General features: G+C 40.1%; 2 protein-coding genes across 2 annotated transcripts; both read right to left on the reverse strand.

Annotated features, from left to right (window-relative positions):
• Nucleotides 1-127: 127 nt before the first annotated feature.
• LOC103478873 (uncharacterized) lies at nucleotides 128-7447 on the reverse strand. Its single transcript, XM_008432960.2, has 4 exons — nucleotides 6890-7447; nucleotides 6507-6637; nucleotides 5575-5668; nucleotides 128-4458 (listed from the first exon to the last, which is right to left on the reverse strand). Exons 1-4 carry the CDS (start codon nucleotides 7137-7139, stop codon nucleotides 3485-3487), a joined length of 1449 nt encoding a protein of 482 aa, XP_008431182.1. The 5' UTR covers nucleotides 7140-7447; the 3' UTR covers nucleotides 128-3484.
• Nucleotides 7448-8138: 691 nt separating this feature from the next.
• Nucleotides 8139-17629, reverse strand: casq1a (calsequestrin 1a). The gene is made up of 11 exons (XM_008432958.3): nucleotides 17191-17629; nucleotides 15031-15124; nucleotides 14189-14289; nucleotides 13157-13268; nucleotides 12886-12959; nucleotides 12048-12178; nucleotides 11899-11944; nucleotides 11719-11773; nucleotides 11471-11571; nucleotides 11279-11353; nucleotides 8139-9431 (listed from the first exon to the last, which is right to left on the reverse strand). The coding sequence occupies exons 1-11, from the start codon at nucleotides 17425-17427 to the stop codon at nucleotides 8838-8840; spliced, it is 1620 nt and encodes a 539-aa protein (XP_008431180.2). The 5' UTR covers nucleotides 17428-17629; the 3' UTR covers nucleotides 8139-8837.
• Between the last annotated feature and the right edge of the window lie 1126 nt (nucleotides 17630-18755).

Raw genomic sequence — 18755 nt, forward strand, 5'->3', positions numbered from 1 at the left:
TATACTTAATACACTTTAATAATTAACACTTTTTATCCCTATATGTAAATAATGAGGAAATATTGGAACTGAGCCAATATACCAAGTGTAATGCCACGTAAATAAAATGTATGTCCATATTTACTCATTTTCAAAGCACAAACTTTCATCTATTTATTAGGATTTCACATTAAAAATTTCTTATACAAATAAAATACTGAAAAGTGTTGCTAGTGTCAAACTCACCTTTGATCCAAGTTTGTGGTTGCTATTTCCATTTCACCTTTATTAACCAAAAACATGTGCTTCTTTTAAGTACTTTTAAAAGTAAATTAACTTTCTAACCTATAAATTTTTAATATAAAGTTACTGTAGTTTCTGACTTTTAAATTGGTTGAAAGATCACAAATTACACTGCAGTTTAGCACAATTTCATGCTTTGATGCATTTACAGTTAAATAAATCTTTCACAAAATTCTTATGTTTTACAAAAACAATTTATTTACCAACAGCAGTTAAAAAACAGACTTTTGTCAATATAAAGTATACATCTTGAGAATCGTAAAAACTTTTGAAAAAGTCTTTGCAAAGCATATATAAGACTAGATTCATCGTTCATTTAGATTTAAATGTGTTTAACAATAAAAACCCATTATAAAGAAAGCTTGACAGCTCATCAAGGCCATTCAGACATGAAGTTATAATCTCACGACAACACAACCTAGAATATTCTCTAGATTGCCATTTTTTTCTGACCTGACTAAATCCATAAATGAGATGTTTTAAAGAACATCTTGTTCTCCGTACACAGAGAGATGAATGATGCGTCAGCTGAAGAAAATTCCTGAGCATTCACTGGAGTAGTTCATATTGCAAATCCCATATTTTAACTTCTTAAACCTGCAGGTTTGACTGAATCCTTGAGCAACTTTAAAAGACAACCAACGTCTGAATGACCGTAATGAAGCAATGGTGATGGTTCAGTCCCTCATCTTTAGCTGTAACCAGACTGGCAAAAAGTTTTTGGGGGTTACGTCTATATACATTCAGTAATCTTTAAGAAAAAAAAGACCACCATAAATGTAAGGTAGAAAAAAAAAAAAAACAGTAAAAAGTAAAAAAAAAAAAAAATACACAAGTACACACATTAAGTTTAGCATCTCAGAAACTGTTTGGTCCCGTTACCCAGAAACCCTTGCTGGTGTTCTCCAGGCGCAGAGTTCCTTGTGCAACAACAGACATAACACTGATTTCCACAGGCGCTTCCACTTCCTGTCTCAGTATTTCCTGCTTTACGCAAAACATCTAAAGTGGGCAACATCGCGTTTTTAAAAAAATCTTTTCATTTACTAACTTTGTTCACAGAGTAACTTCACTTTCATATCCACATGCCACTGTTTATTTCCCTTTCCCATAAATAAACTATGGACTTAAGACTTTATCTAGCAATAGGTTTTTCTTTGTGATCGTTGAGATACGTGTTCATACAAACAATAAACTGTCACACATAATAGAACTATGCTATTTTCTTAAAGCTTTGTATTTGACATTATTTCTGTTTACTTTGGTTCTGATACATTTCTGCCACTTGACTCATAAAATCTGAAAGAATATGACTGGTTAATAAAAAACAAACAAGCAAAAAAAAAAAAGATCACAGTTATCACCATGGTCCATATAAACAGTCATGTGGCAGATGGTTCCATTTCATACCCGAAACATTTGAGGACACACACAAAAAACAAAAAAGAAAAACAACTATACAGGAGTGAAGTGATCAGCAGCTGGAATAACACCAGAGCTGAGGGAGTTAATCCTAATAAGAAGAAATAAAGTAAGGAAAGTAATGATATTCCCTTTCATAAGTCATTAGCCTGGTTTGTTGTAGAGAACAAAAATCACATACGGCAAAAAAAAAAAAAAAAAAAACTCAAAATGGATCAGTTCAGTTTGTACAAAGCAAAAACAAAAACAGGAACTAAAACAACCCATCTAAAAACTGCAAGTGAGTCTGCACAGTGCATAGCAACCTGCTGCACCTATCCGATTGTGAGGAACCATGAGCTTAAAAAAGTTAAAAAATAAAATAAAATAATAATCTGAAACTTCATCAAAGAAGGTCATTAATTATGTGACCAACGACAGTGACCGTTTTCAGTTGGACGTAAGATTTGGACCAACAAACAAATGCAAAGATTTTTTTCTTTGAAGGAAATCAAATGAAAGAAGGCCTGGAAGTGATGACACAAAACTTAAAAAAAAAAAATGTTATAAATTATAAGAAAGGAATGGCCATTTGGCAAAAAACGAGAATGTCAGTGAACTGTAAGAAATCTACATTCAGAAAACACAAAGGCAAGCCATCAGATTTATAACAAGTCAGAACCTCTTCCACAAACAGAACCTCTTTAGCTGCCTGGTTCGATTGAGAAAGCACCAATAAAAGTGGGGTTGTGAAACCAAAGAAGGCCTGGAGTGGAGCTTAGTGGGGCCAGAGAGAAATGTGTAAAATTAGTATCAGATATCTTATGTTTTAAAGGATAAAAACACGCCACAGATTCTTCACAAAGCCCTGTGAGCTGCTCTGTGTCGGCAAACCCCGTCCAATGTGTTAATGGGCGACAAAGGATGCGTCTCAAAGGGTCTCATGACGGTAGTCCCGGTGCATTTTCTCTTAAAACCATTGGGAGGCTGATCAATGCCGTCGCAACAAACTGCCAAGAGAGTTAATCATTACCAGAGTCAACTACTTTGACTCAATCACGGCCGCATTGTCCAGCTCAGAGTCCTTTCAGAGAACACACAGAGACGTTCTCAAAATGTTTCTAGCATAAAGCGTTCTGTGAAAGGGTCAAAGGTTACACAAAGCTTTTTGGAATAAGTCGGTTTCAAAAAGCCAAAGTATGTTCACGTCACATCCATGGATTTTAAACAGAGGACGGAACATTCACCGATTCAATCGCATTCGCTGGGCGTTAAGAGTTGATCTGAACTCTTCCTCGCTCCAGAGCTGAAACTCAATGGCCGGACAAATCCAAGAGGAGAAACAAATTAAAAGTAGAAAACCACATTCAGCTGGGTTGAAACAAAAATGACCTCTGGACACCAGTACTGGTGTCGCTACAGTAGAAACAAAATATCAGGAGCTGATATGGATTAGTTACAGCTTAAAGCAGAGGTCTCACACTCCAGTGTTCAAGGTCCGTGTCCTGCAACTTTTAGGTGTCTCTTGCATTCATTGCACCTGGCTCCAAAGTTAGCTCATTAGCAGAGCTCTGTAGAGCTGGACTGAATGCTAGTGACACAGTTTCACCATTGAAGTCAAGTGTGTAGGACAAGAGATGCATCTAACAGTTGCAGGACTCCGGCCCTCAAGGGATGCAGTTTGAGACCAATGGCATAAAGTATAAAGTGTCCTTTCTTCTGCTTTAGAGGACGGCCGTCTCCATGAGCAGTCCAGTGTTAGCAGTCTGAGGTAGACAGTGGCGCGTAACCGCCGTCGCCTTCACAGCGACAAGCCGGCGATCTTCCTGAACGAGGGCAAGAAGAAATTGCACTGGCTCAGTTTGTGTTTCTCCATATTCCTCATGATCCGGAACGTCTTCCCGCAGGTGGTGCAGCTGAAAGGCTTCTCTCCGCTGTGAAACCGCAGGTGCGCCTTCAGGTTGTCTCGCAGCCGGAAGCTTTTGCCGCACTGCGGGCAGGTGTGCGGCCTCTCGCCCGTGTGGAACCTCAGGTGGCGGCGGAGGCTCTTCCTCAGCGCGAACGTCTTGGAGCACTTGGAGCACGCGTACGGCTTCTCCCCGGTGTGGAAACGCTCGTGCCGCCGGAGGATCTTCCGGCGCTTGAAGGCCTTCCCGCAGTTGCCGCAGACATATCCGTCGCGGGAATGCGTGACGATGTTCTGGAGGCGCCAGACGTCGTTGTCGCACCTCGTGAAGCAGCAGAGGCGATGGCCCGTGTGGGGACCTTGGTGCCGACGCAGGTCTTTGGGGATAGTCCTGCCGGATTTGTTGTTGGCGTTGAGAGTTTTCACGGCGTCATCACCCTCGGTCTTCATCTCTGGTATTGTGAGCATGTTGACCAGCTGTACCACGCAGGGGAGAAGCAACTTTTGATCTGGAGAGGTGAGCTTCAACTTCATTTGCAGATGGTTCTTGGAGTCCTTCGGCGAGTGGATCCGCTCCCACACTCCAACCTGCGCCGGGGTCACAGCCCCGTCGGACGGCGACGGGCTGTAGGCGGTCCCCTTGGCCGTGCTGACACAGGCTTGCTGGGGCTCAGCTTGAACGGGCTCCTCCGAACTCTCAGCTTTAGGGGCCGAAGAGTCTGGCGTAAGGATTAAGGGGCAAACAAACTTCACCGACTCCCCAGAAGCCGCGTGTCTCGTATCTGGTTGAATCAGAAGAGGCTTCTGCTTTGCCGGTGATATTTGGGTAGATCCACATTGGGACGTTCCAGAACCTTCGTCTGCGGAGACTGAAATACAGCACAGTTTCTATCATTGCTTTGCTTAGTGCCAATATACACAAGTTCTCTTGCAAAAGCACCCTTTGACCATATTTTCTCCTTTTGTGACCACAAACTGTAATGCATTTCATTAACCACAAAAAAACATTGTATGATTGTGAAACTAAAGGGAACATAAAGCTTGGTTTCTATGTTTCACTAAAAATAAATGAAAAAAATAAATAAAAGTGAAATCATGTGAAGGCTGCACAATGGTGCAGTTGGTAGAGCTGTTGCCTTGCAGCAAGAAGGTTCTGGGTTTGATTCCCAGCCCCGGTCTTTCTCCATGGAGTTTGCTTGAGAGACTATTTACTACTTTATTTAATTCCTGGAGATGATCGGTTGTTATGGATATATGATTTTTGTGTCCTTGCTAACATAACCATATCTACTGATAACACATAAGACCAGCTTGGGTCACACAGTCACCCATAAACAAATAAAACATGTCAACACCTCTCAGTGAGGGTGCAGAATGAGGAATATAAAAAAAACGGTACCTCTGCTCCAAAGGAGTTTGTGTTTTACACGGCACCATTACAAATCTTTCAATACATAACTAATAACCTGCTTTTGTCTTACGGTTGACTGAATAAATACAACTCGGCTCTAGTCTCACCTGGAAGTGATATCGCCAAATAGAAGAAGCTGAATGCAAATGACCGCCACACTTTTCAGATTATCAGTCACGTTTCACGCCACAGACAAGGACTACATTGCGCTAGTTTCTCAGACAAACTGATAAGATAATTTTGTGAAAATGATAAAGAGGTGTAACTTTCACCAATTTATAAGAAGCAATCTGATTGAAGAGCAAATTCCAAATGTGAAGTTTCTGGTGTCGTCGACAAGTAAAGTTGAGTACAGCTTTAGACTTGTACGTATGTCTCCCATGAGAAATAAAGTAATTACCAAACATGATTTATATGTACATATTGCATCCCATTTTTTTTACCGGTAGCTTTCTGTAGCTATAAGTGAAACCAACAGTGTGAGGAGCATTTTTTTTTTTTTTACTCCATCAAGATCCTGTTATTCTTGTTTTTCAAGCTACAGCAATGTGCATCTGTTCATGTGAGAGCTTACCAGGCAAAACATCCCTTAGTTGAGCGTCATCATCGGTGAGAGAGTCAAGCTCGAGGCCGCTCAGCTCCAACGTATCCACAGAATCTGCTTTAATCTGGTAAAATAAGAACAGAAAAATATAGAATTTATTAGACCTAGTGTGATTTCCTGTTTAAAGGCAAAATGTTAAAGTAGAATGAAATAATTTATTTCATTGTTATTTGTGATGCTCATTTTCTGATTGGCTTAAGGAGCTGCTTTGCATCTAAAGCAAGAAATGTTAATGGTTTTAACAAGAAAAAGACCAAAGGAACTGTCCAGCAAAAAAACAGAACTGCAGGAATAAAATAACATTTGATGCGACTAATATGAAATATTACATATTTGCTTAAAATCAAAAGAGGACATTGTGATTAAAAAAAAAAAAAGTATCTGGTAATAAAGTCACAACAAATTGTCAGATAACAAAATTTGCAGCTACAGGACTCATGGCCATCTAATATTAGATATATGAGGCAGCATTTATGCTAACGTTTTAATAATTACCCATTGAATGGTGGGTTAAAAAAACATTGTAAGAATTGATGCTTCTTTACATATTTTGTAGCACTGTCTGTAAATGTGCAAAAGGGCTCCACCGCCAGAGGTCAACGCTCTTTGGGGAGTCATGACAAGGAAAAGGAATCCCTGTACAGGTTACCGAGCAACAACTTGTTAAGAAACATGCCACACTGCCTCATAGCTTCTTAAAAATAAAACAGCAGCAGCATGGAGTGAAAACTGTGGATAAAACAGGAGAGGTCATGTCACTACTAGTTTGGAAGTATTTCAGATATTTAAAACAAACACAAAAAAAAAACCGTAATAATTATCGATGTCCACCGATATGAAATCTCACATCGTCCAGCTCCACTCATACGTAAGTGATTTACAGCCTGTAAGCCCCCACAAACCTGATCTTCCTGAGGTGCCCAATGAGGGTCAGTGTCTTCAGCCAGAAGGACTTCGGACGGAACCAGACCGCCCTGCACTTCCACATTATTGGTCTCCCACAAGCAACTCGCACCAAGCAGAAGGGAAGAGTCTGGAGAGTAGAAGAGGGGGAGGGGTCATGACACCGAAGGAAATGTGTTCTTTAGAGAGAGATTACTCGGAGAACTAATCCGGTTCTGCAGGAATGACTGATGCATGCAAGATATGCAAAAATTCACCGATTGCTTTAAGCATTTAATTACACACACACAAAAAAAGTATTCTTCGGGTTTCATCATGCAGCAAAGCGAAGCATTAATCATATCCCATCATTGTCCATGGAAGTCAAAACACGCAAACCCACCGAGCTCCGCCGTTGTCTTGATATCCTCCTCCACTTGCACGCCGATGCTTCGCTTGCTGTCCCCATTCCACACGGCGCAGAGCGACTCCAAGCTTCCGTGTCGCTGCTCTTCCTCTGCGCGGCCCGCGGCCACAGGCTCGGCTCGGTATCTGCTCTCAAACAGTTTGATCAACTCCACCGACGCCGCCTTGACCAGAGCCCCCAGCACCGTCTCCACCTGCGCCTGGATGTTCACAGCGTCCGCAGACATTTTGGCCCCAGTGGCTTCACAGAAGTCAAGAGTTTATCCCCGAAAAACCCGTCCTAGGCGGAAGTCACCATTTAGCATTTATTTACCAACCACAGTCTGACCACATGGCCTTCTCCAAAGGGAAGAGGCGTGTTTTGGATTGAGCGCATGCGCATCAAAACCAGGAGAGCATCGGACAGGGACGGAGCAAAGATATCAAGAGCCCCCGGCTGAAAGTCTGCAACTACAAATAATAAATGGAAAAAAAATATGTATTTACATTATAACTATTATTCAAATAAATAAATGCTTTTTGAAATACGTTGCTCTCTGAAATTACACTGATGGCTGATCATGTGAATTTATAAAAGAACTTTAAAATAATCTACTATACATAATAAATTAATATTGAATTGGTGGTACATTTAAATTTATATTCAGAGTTTGTCATCATTTGTTTTATATATCATTGTTTTTAATTTAGTTTTGATATGGCTGAAATTGACATTGTCTATAAATATAAATCATAGCATGACACTGCATTAGCATTAATATATTTACTGTGTTATTGTTCACTATATTTTTTCCTTCTTTCTTTTTTGAACATTTTGAAAGGTAATTCAACAAATCAACAACATTCTGAAAGACAATAAAGCACAATTTTGCTCAACTTGGTATTTCAGAAGGAAAATAACTTTACTGTTATGCTCTAGATTGCTAAATCAGCAATTTCTTGTAAATATACACTCCAGAAACACTGCACATTTAAGGTCATAGCCTTAAAGGGTTAAGTCAGACTTTTTTGTAGCTAGTTAAAGCTAGTTAAATGAAAGTAGCAGAGGTAGGAGCAAGTTAGACTTTAATTTTTGGTTTGATCTGCTTGCCCTCCTTTCCTTATCGTTTTCCCCTGACATTGTTATATTACATACAGAAAACCTCAAAATCCAGAAGAATTGTTCAGTACACTTATTTCACACAAACACCCATGCTCACCTCTTTAAGAATTATACAATAAGTGAATTTCTTTCCAAGTTGTTGTTTATTTAAGACTTCACAGTAAATTAAAATTCTCTCGTTACAAAAATAGAATCTGGTTGTTGTCATAATTCATCATCATAGAAAACATCCATATGATGTACAGTACTTTCATTGTACAGCATCATACTGACTGAACACAGTAGACTGGTGGTGTTTGAGACCCAACGTGACAGACTGTTAGCACCCTTGAATCGGATATTATTCAGTTCAGTACCGGGGAAAACAAGAAAATATCTGAGTGCACATAAAACATGCAAACAGCAAAAGACAAGACATTTGGGCTTATATATTTTGCATAAAAACAACAAAATCCTTTAAATTCTATGAATATAAAAACTTTAATATGTCAAAATCAAAAGCAGTAGGTGACAGGATTTTTAAAGAATATCTTCTTTTATTGTACAAGACAGTATTACATGTGGAAATAAATAGAAGATTTTTTTACATCATAGATCAGTAACTTTGTCAGGGAGAACGACAAAAAAACTAATGGAATATATTGATTCTGGTGAGCTGCTGAGAGAGGATGATGAAAAGATGAAGGATTTACATGAACGGACGACTTTGTGATCAGAAATTGTCACAAGAGTGGTTGATTCAGCAAAGTCATCGACGTGATGGTAATGTTGACTCTTTAAGTGGCATTGGTCAGACTTAGAGTTTAAATTACGACTCAGCAATCTAGTCGTCATCGTCATCATCATCATCATCATCATCGTCATCATCGTCGTCATCATCGTCATCGTCGTCATCGTCGTCATCGTCATCGTCGTCATCGTCGTCATCGTCGTCATCGTCATCATCGTCATCATCGTCATCATCGTCATCATCATCGTCATCATCGTCGTCGTCATCGTCGTCGTCATCGTCATCATCATCATCATCGTCATCATCGTCGTCATCGTCGTCATCGTCGTCATCGTCGTCATCGTCGTCGTCATCATCGTCGTCGTCATCATCGTCATCATCGTCGTCGTCGTCATCGTCGTCATCGTCGTCATCATCATCATCGTCGTCGTCGTCGTCATCGTCGTCGTCATCGTCGTCGTCGTCGTCGTCGTCATCGTCGTCATCGTCGTCATCATCGTCGTCATCGTCGTCGTCATCGTCGTCATCGTCATCATCGTCGTCGTCGTCGTCATCGTCGTCGTCATCGTCATCATCATCTTCCTCAGGATCAATATCTCCCGACAATACATCTTCAAGCCAATCTTCCAGCTCGTCCACAGAAGGTAAATCCTCCCCGTTATCAATGTCCATCCACACGCTGTCAGCCTGCACAGCAACAACAGCAGTAAAGAATGTTTTCAATTCCATTTAATTCAATTCAGGTTCAAATTGAAAATCAACTCAGTTATTTGTGAACAGGGAGAAAGAACTAGACCTCCCCTTGTTAGTCAGTTGTGCCAATTTACCAGATCAGCTGTGACATGTCAAGTCATAGCTGATCAGTTTGCATCAACTGAGCAACTACTAGTTGTTTGAAAATTATCTCGACAGACTCACAATCATCTGATCCACCAAATCATCTGATGAGGCAGATTGATGCAATATGGTGATGCAACAAATCTTTAACATCTGTCAACTAAAGGTAGGGGATATTACTGATAAGAGCTTAGCAGAAAAGTATTTTAAAGCAAGCAAAGCAAAGATGAGACTCTGAGATCATGATCATGAACGCCTCAAACAGACTCATGACAAAGACAATGTCCAGTTCACTCTCAGAACAAGCTCAATTTTGTAGTGAGAATGCAGAAAAAGATTTCATTCAAGGACTGGGAAGCCAATCTGAGGCACTCATACTCTTGCCACAGTCTGAAGAAAAGCCAAACTGCCCCTCTTAAAGTCAGAGGTAATTGATCAAAACTTCTTTTCTAACCCTTGTGTTGATCCATCAACAGCTGGAGCACTCTGGCCATCTCCTTTTCTTAGGAAGATGGTGGCGACAGTGGTAGCAGTTCGTATTGCAATGGGCAGGTTACCAGTTCAATCCCCGCTCTGTCTGCCTCTGTCATTGTGTGACAATTTAGCTTAGCAACTTCAGCCACTGCTTGTGCCTACTTAAAGGTCCTGTGCTTTTCATCACGATCATTACCAATGACCTCTAGACCACAGATTTTGGAAGCTGCATCTCCTGAGTATCCCGAACACGAACCATTCAGATTCCATTGTCTCAACCTTTCTCTAATCATGAGATAAACTCTCTAGTGGATGGGAGTTAAATCACCCCTGAACTGTGTCCTTCATCACACATTCCTAGGTCACCCTACACTCAATTAGACAGCCTGATACGGAAACCAATTAACAAGTTGATGCTTATCAATAGTCAGCTCTGCTCCTCCCTTTAACCACCTTTTGAAGACATAAAACCAAAGGTGTGATTTCAAGACTGGTCATTTACATTTGGATGAAGGTGGCGTGGTGCCAAGTGCACTCATTGATCACTTTATGTCCAGACATGTTCTGGACATCCCATACCTAGACCAGACATCCATTCCTCCCAATCATAGGGCACAAGGGATCCCACCATTGCCAATGGTACAATTAAAGTCCCCCAGGAACACAAGGGATTTTTCAGATGCCACCCATTCCAGCACATCACCCAGAGGCTAAATGAAGACCAAGTTTTCCCAACTGCACTTCAGCACATTGGCACAAATTATATCCAACTATCTCACAACTCAATGTCACTAAAAGGGAAGCCTCTCACTCACTAAGGAGAACTCCAACATATTGGAGCTCAGCTAAGGGCCTATGAGCGTCCCCAAACCTGCACAACGCTGGGATCTAGTGGGTCACAAACATCCCCAAAGACGGATGTGTGTCCAGTACAAAATGTGGCAGGTGGCTCCTTTTCATCTTTTCATAGGCGGTCAGAATAGATCAAAACTGTGAAAGGATGAAATTAAGTAATAACATAACAGCTGCATCTGTTTATAGACCCAATTCCACTTATATAGGTGACATTCTTACACGGGCTTAAAATATTGTTGTACAGATAAGCTGTAGTCAAAAACAGAACCCGCCTTAGGTAAAATGTTATGCAACAGTAACTAATTAACAACATTAAAGAATAGATAAACTATCCAAAGTGCAACTATTTTCCTATGAATAATACTTACATCATCAGCTTCAATGACACCAATCTGTGGGTGGGACAGATCGATTCCAAAGGTCTTTTCCCAGTGTGGCAAAAGCTGAAGAGGGAATCAATCAAATAATTATGCCACTCCCACTGTAGCCAACTTTTAAATCCAGGTTTTCACTTAGATTGTTAAGTATCATTTACTGTATGGTATCGTATTATTTCTTACCAGAGGGAAGTCGTCAGGGTCAATCCAGAGAATGCTGAGGTTAGGGTTGTCGGTGTTATCCTCTGCAACTTGTTTCAATTTGTGCAAGAACTCAAAGCCATCTGCAGAACAGAAGATGGCAGTTCAAGTAAAACGTTTGCTTCTGTTCTTCATGACACACTTATTTATTTGTGGATATATATGTTTCTGCCCATACAGATCCATCTGTTTATTAGAGGAATTTTCTATTGAAATGTATTTTTATTTACCGATATCGGCCTCTTCTGCAAAAGCGACAATATGTTCTCCACCGACATCATCATCCTGTGAGCAAAACAAGGATAATCTGTACTCTAAAAGACTTGAGATTAAGATAACAATATCAGAAACTAATACATATATGTATTAATACATTTACTTAAAGCCTCTCAAAGTGTAACATTTCTTACCCAGATCTCGTATACGTTGCTGGGTTTCAGTTTCCTCAGTGTTGGTCTAAACAAGCACAGAGCCATTAAGATAAAAGCATACTTAGCTTATTCAGACTGTTACCCTTATAACTAAAAATATCTCGGAGCATGCCAACAATAGGAGCTACCTGTCATTATTTTCAATGAATTTCACCAGTTCTTTCTCAGAGTAAGGTTTTCCAGGGATGACCACAGGATTCTCAATGAAGGATTCATAGAAGTCTACTTCATTGAGCTTCAACTCCAGGGCCTTAGCAACCTGCGGCAAAACAACAGTAATTGGATTTATGACCTGACCATGATGGCTGTATCAGTGTCCCAAAGAAATACTGGGTATTACAGAAAAACACAGTGCTCAGCAAGGAAAACATGCATCCTGCCATTTTAACAAATAGTAGCAGGATCTAGGGCTAACAACTGATACCACACAGTTTTCAGGTTGCACATAAAAGCAGAATGACAAACCTTTGCAGGTTTTATTAAATTAAGCATGCACACAAAACATTGCATAGTGTATGTCTGAATTAAATAAGATGCAAAACTGAATGCAAAGCAGCAAAAATAGCAGACATTGTGAAATAAAAACAGAGTACATTCTGTAATTTAACGAGTAATGAATAACTTACTCAGACTTTACATTGCTGCTTAGGTGTACTTGCAGTTGTGCTGTAACAATCTCATAATAGTTTTTCCAAAAAAGTTTACTGTCTTGACTTTGACTAGACCCTTCCATGTCATAGTTCACATCATGGTCAGTGATTATTTTATAAGCTACCTGTCTATTGATCAGACGGCTCGTCGTGAATGAACTTCAAAGCACTTTGGTGTGCAGGTATAGGCTTATGGTTGATTAGTGACTGCACAGTGTTCAGTTTTTTTCAGTTTTTTACTATCTGGAATGTAATTAGTATTAGTATTTAGCAAGCTAATGATACTGAAAGCTTTTCACAATTTAAATGACCTTACCTTAGGATTAAATGTCGCAAAGAACTTGATGTGAGGATGGAACTCTTCAGCGGCATCTGCGAACGCTTCGAAATCTGAAATGTTACAAGTAATTTGTCAATCTATTCCAGTCTTTATGTGAGATATCAAACAACGTGCAGCTGCTGCATCACTGCTGCTGACTGCGGGTTAAAATCAGACCCGTAAACTATGCCAGGCTTTATGCTGCTGATCTCGCACCTAGCTACACAGTTACTCAGTACAGATAGTCATGCCATCACAATATTCTTACGTTCTGACTTGTGACTCTTAAAGTAGCCCACCAGTTTGATGTCCTCTTCGATGCTTTCAAAGCCTTTCAGTTCTCTGCTGTTGTCAATAATTTCCACGGGGTCCTCAAGAACCTGAGGGAGAAACGAAGTGGGAGGAAAGAGAAAAGAAAACCACAGTGAGGATATATGGTTGGAATATCCATGTAGCCAGCAAATACAAGCCCTGATCGGAAAAAGGCAAGATGGCATGGAAAAATGCAAATAACTACTAACAGCAACAATGACTAAAAGCTATATATTGTCTCTAAGTTTAGTTGACTTATGCATTTCAGTTCAGATATAGGTGGTTGAAACCAGATGTAAACCAAATAAAACACTTTTTTTTATCAATGTCTGAAGTTAAATCAGACCAAACTTCTCCTGTTCCTTCAAATTGAGAAATTTACACAAAATTATTATTGTCTCTTTAAAGCCCAGATGATGATGTCATGGCTTTGGGAACCTCTGATAGGTTAACTGAGGCATTTGAGTTAATTGGAGGGACATGTGTGGATATATTTTAAGGCCGGATGCACACAGGGACAAAGATCTTCATTTTTGGAGAGATGTCCTGTGGTCCATGCATGTTTTTATTCATTGTCTGAAAATATCTGGTTTCAATCGTAGCAGCAAACTGTGATCATGATTTGATTAAAGCTCTTTTTATAAAGGTTTGCTGATTTCTCATTGTAATAAACTTAACTTTATTTCTAGAAATCATCTTAATTGTGCTAATAATCCTTGTGTACTATTTTGTGTCGTTTTTTGTTTTTTTTCTAGGGAAAGTTGCAATGGAAGTAGATGTCAGCTCCAAGTGGGTCTGGTTACGCTGGAAGTTTCTCACCGTTAATAATATAAATGTCACGTAAATGTGAAAATTTTCTTTTTTGTATCCATTTGCTTTTTCAAAATGCATCTTGACTTTTTCCTGATTTCAGGTTCTAAGTATTTACTTTTCTTCTTCATGCTTAAGTAAGGCAGGCTATTAACTGGGAGACTATATCCTCACGAACATCATAGATGAACTCCACAAGGGTGTGTGCCTCAAGTTCACCATCATACTCTATAACTTCATCGTCGGTGAAGATGAAGATGCTGTCGGACTCTTCAAGGCCTGGAGAGAAAGAAGACAGTTATTAAGAGGCTGATCTTACGCGACATGTTCTAATGCCACAGCAAACATAAATCTGGGAAATATGAGTTCCTTGTAAAAATATTCCCATGCCGTAAAGGTTTTTTTTACATTATGTCATATCACAAACAGAAACTTCAATGTATCTTATTAGGATACTGCATAATTCATAGCTTAAATGTGCTTAGAAAACCAAACCTAACTGTGCATCACCTTATCATTCCACAAGAACAACCAACAATTTAATGGTTTTGGTTCCTGTGTTAGAATGGCCCAGTCAAAGTCTCAACCTAAGTGGCAAAACTCTGCGTTTTTATGTAGCTCTCTAGACTCTAGAGAAAAAATAGAAAATTCAAGATAACATTTTGGTGTGCTGCCGAAATATCATTTTATCAATCAAATCAACAGAGACTTTTTTTCTGTATGCCGATTACATCAATATAATTTTTTTTTATTTTAATAAGTACTTATCTAATGCAGAGAGAGCTATATACTAATATTTTTTACTGTTTCTTAGAGGATAGTTTGATCAATTCATACTGCCACAACTGGACACATTTATTTTGGTAGTTGTAACAAGAAACAATGTAAAAAGTGGTATAAAGTGGTTCAAGTGGTATAAACTATGTGGAGTGTTGTACATCCGTACCTTCCTAAAATAATGGCCTAAGTCATGTTTTGACAAAAAAAAAAAAAACAACATCTCTCTATCAAAGCATTTACCTAATTTCTTTGCAACGACCTTGTCAAGCTTTGCATCAATGAGTCCAACACCAATATCCTCATCTTCAAACTCATCCAGGACTTGGGCTGCACGCTGCAAAAACAAAACACTCCGTTACCTAAACACGTTTCATGAAGAACGTGGCCACATATTGAGAAAAAACTGCACTGGGGGAGCTCCACTACCATAAAAGCCTGCTTCTCAAAGAGCTGCTTTTGCACTTTCTAAATCCGTACGAAACATGAACCTCAAGACTGACAGTCGATTCTACCAATGGGCTGTGACCCTCTTGCCTTGAGGAAGTGGTTTAAGGTTGTCCAAGTGCATTCAAAGACTGAAACGCACTTGCTTCATCGCTCGCTCACTAGCTCACGTACACACATGTAAGTGGAGTAAGAGATCTTGAGCAGCTGCCTTTAGCGGCATAAATAGTCGGCGTAAACAGGCTGCCCTGCAGGTTGTTGAGCAGATGATTCCTTGCGTTGCTTTGAGCTCGTCTGTCTGTCGTAGATCAGAAATTGGAAAAGTGAAGCATTTTAAATGACACTGTTGGCACAAATTTTGGAGAACATGAATTGTCATTTGGTGATGGGTCGCAATTAAATCATATTACGTTATATTACAAATTATCTATCTTGCACTAATCCAGAGTACAGTTTCCCCATACTGACAATAACACCTCATTAAGTTTAAATCATTTTCTGTTTCCAAGGAGAAACCCAAGCCTCTAACTCCAGCATCTCAGGTCAAATATAAACCGAAGAGCAACACCAGTCCAGGCGCTATTTTGGTGAAGCGATGCTCAGCACTCGGGGATCCGCTGACAAGTACAGTGCTGCAAGTGTCAGTCACAGCAGGGAGCTGAGGTGGCATCACTGAATCCAGAACCCCCAGTGTTGGCCTGCAGCCCTGACCAAACCCAACCCCCCACCAAACGGAGACACCAGAACCTGCTGAGATGATGTGATATGCTAAAGGCAGATGCTCACTTCAATCTCCTTGTTCTTCTTGGTTTTTAATGTCTTGCTTTTAATAATTTACCTTCAACTTTATTTTGTCCTCCTTTGTTTATATTTCCTCCATAAATTTCACTGTCAGTTCATGTTTCAGGTGGGTTTAATGCAGACATTCCAATCATATACTTGGAGTGTCCAGAGGCTCCTTCGTCACTGTTGACAAATACCTCACCATAATAAAAGAATTATGCCCTTATATATTCCATTTGGAATTTGAGAGCCATCAAATTTTTTTTAATTACATGTAGGTTGTGAAACGTCCATAAAAACACATTTATATATTTGCTTATCGTTGCAACATGCAGTTCTTTAACACATCTAAGCATCTTCCTAAAATAATGGCCTAAGTAATTTTTTGCAAAAAGTATTTTTTTTTTTCCAAAATCACTTTTGACAAAAAAATAAAAAACATAAAAAAATAAATCACGTAGGCCATTATTTTAGGAAGGTGATGCCATTAAGCATGCACCATGTGATAAAATGTCATAAAATTTTATCATGTATTATATTGATAGAAAATATTTTTTTTAAAGAGCGCCAACTCCACCTTAAATCTTGTAAAAGATTTAAATCTTAAATCTTTAAGATTTAAGGAAAGACAAAGCCATGCTGTTTTATTGAAATGCCAAATCTGAAAGCTTTGTTAACACTAAATGACAGCAATGGTATTTGGGAAGTATTTGATGATTGCCGCCTTATAGATCATGTGCAAACTGACTCTATGACCCTTGATAAGCCGTTCTTCAACACCTTGAGAGCTGATGCAGAAGCTTTATGCTGGATGGTGACGTAATGTGGGGAAAACTGCTGAGTCTCCACTTCTGACAGGGGTCCTAATGTTTGATTGGCATGCACATGCACTCAATGTCATGCACAGTCTTTGGGGAACAAGAAAGAAAGAAACAAAACAAACAAAACAAGGCAATGTGTGGATTTCCCCCCCCCCCATGCATTTAAATTTTTGCAAATTATGCATACATTCACACCTTTCTTAACTAGGAACGTTGCTTGATTTTGAGCCTTTAAACCCAAAATGAGTTACAAAGTTAAAAACTCAACCTTTTTACTAGTACTTTTTTTTGAGAGAGTTATGTTAATTCTGGGTCTATTTCCAATTACTCCTCCATATCCATCTCAACCCACCTCGAGGGCCAACTCCTCAGTCTCAAACTGTCTCTGGGCGACGCGGCTGGATCCGGGGTGGTCATGGTAGTACACCACCATAACGTCGTACTTCCTCATCACAGACTTATAGTTCTTGGCGTTCAGGTTGTGTACTCGGTCCTTGCCGTCATATTCGGGGAAGTCCAAGCTCTCCTTGGCCAGTGATTGCCCGCCAAATGACAGCAAGACTGCCACAAGCACCCATGTCCACTTCATGGCTTCTCTCTGAGACGATTCAGATTTCTTTTAATTATCGTACAGTTAACTGAGTTTGGTTAAAAAATGTTTTTTCTTTGCTTGCAGAACCCTTTCCAATCCGCGTCACCCAGAAGAGAGCGAGACTAAACTCCTGGATCCACCTTATGACAGACCCCACAAGGGAAACTGGCAGTGGGGCACAGGGTACAAGAGGGGCTGGGCTAAGTTTGACATAGGTGTGACGGCGTCCGCCTATGGTGGGGTGTAACTGAGCAGGGGTGAGGTGGTTGGTGGGGTGACAACTTTGTGCGTAGGTGTGTTTAAATGTTAGCTGCATACTTATAAAACTGGGCCAGAGTGACGTGATGAGGACCCAACTTGTCAAGCACAGAAAATTTGGGAAGACAAAGCTGAAGCTGCTGGGACGAAGTGCAGGCGCTGTGTTTGGACACTTCTGCTTTTCTTGCCAAAAAAAAAAAAAAAAGGTGCAATAGATTTAGACCTGGCCGCAAATGTAAGGCACTCTTCTCCCATATTAAGTGAAGGATGAAGTCTTGGATCCCAGCTAAAAATAATGGAAGTAGGACAGAGAGGTACATATCAGGAAGGGCTGCAGTGGGTGTCTAATTTGCTGCTGCTGGCATTGGTGCGGTGCTAAAATGTGGAGCTGGGTCACTCAGGGACGAGAAGGGGGGGGGGGGGGGGTGTCTGGTGAGGCTTCAATGTAAAGGTGTCACAAACATAGATTTTTGCAAGATTCTGACTTTCCTCCCCAGATTTTTATTACCCAAAACAAGAATCTTGTTCATTCTGCCAACTGGCCACTTGCTTTACAATCTAATGATGTAGAGGCCACTGGAGATGGCACTGCCTTGCAAAGATATTCATACACAATGAGAAGCATAACATCAAGAGGAGGGAAGAGGGCATGTGGTTTGTGAAGATGCTCTAATTAGATGAGACCAACATGTAACCTTTTAGCCTATATAGTGTAGCATGTGGAATGCTACAAGCTAAGCTCTATCTGTGGAGGAAGACTAACCATTCGCCATGTGAGGACGCATTAATAGTGCATAACTGTCAGGTGGATACAAAACGATAAAGGATTTTCACCTTTTGGATCTATTCTGTCTGCAGCTAATGTTTGAGGTGACCCGTGGCGCATGAGAACGAGAACCGTAGGACACAGACCTCGATGAGGCCGTCCCGATTTCGACTTCCACCTTCGGTTCCGTGGCCAAAGGTCTTCCTCCTTCTCTCCAACTCCGTCCTGTCGGATTGCTCTCAAACTAGTGCTGAAAAAAAAAAACAGCAATACAAAACAAAAAGAACAGTTAATCCCTGAT

This window comes from Poecilia reticulata, chromosome 17, assembly GCF_904066995.2.
Source record: "Poecilia reticulata chromosome 17, P_reticulata-male-v2, whole genome shotgun sequence".
NCBI classification, from domain to species: Eukaryota; Metazoa; Chordata; class Actinopteri; order Cyprinodontiformes; family Poeciliidae; genus Poecilia; species Poecilia reticulata.

Bases quoted from the DNA above. Each gene is read 5' to 3' on its own strand.
- casq1a (XM_008432958.3), bottom strand. From the start codon at position 17,427: ATGAAGTGGACATGGGTGCTTGTGGCAGTCTTGCTGTCATTTGGCGGG. The intron at 15,125-17,190 runs GTGGGTTGAGAT...TTGTTTTTGCAG, and splicing joins CTGAGGAGTTGGCCCTCGAG to CGTGCAGCCCAAGTCCTGGA. The intron at 9,432-11,278 runs GTAAGTATTATT...GTTGCTGTGCAG, and splicing joins GTGTCATTGAAGCTGATGAT to GCTGACAGCGTGTGGATGGA.
- LOC103478873 (XM_008432960.2), bottom strand. From the start codon at position 7,139: ATGTCTGCGGACGCTGTGAACATCCAGGCGCAGGTGGAGACGGTGCTG. The intron at 5,669-6,506 runs GTTTGTGGGGGC...TTATTTTACCAG, and splicing joins GGGCACCTCAGGAAGATCAG to ATTAAAGCAGATTCTGTGGA. The intron at 4,459-5,574 runs GTAAGCTCTCAC...GCTGTATTTCAG, and splicing joins ACTAAGGGATGTTTTGCCTG to TCTCCGCAGACGAAGGTTCT.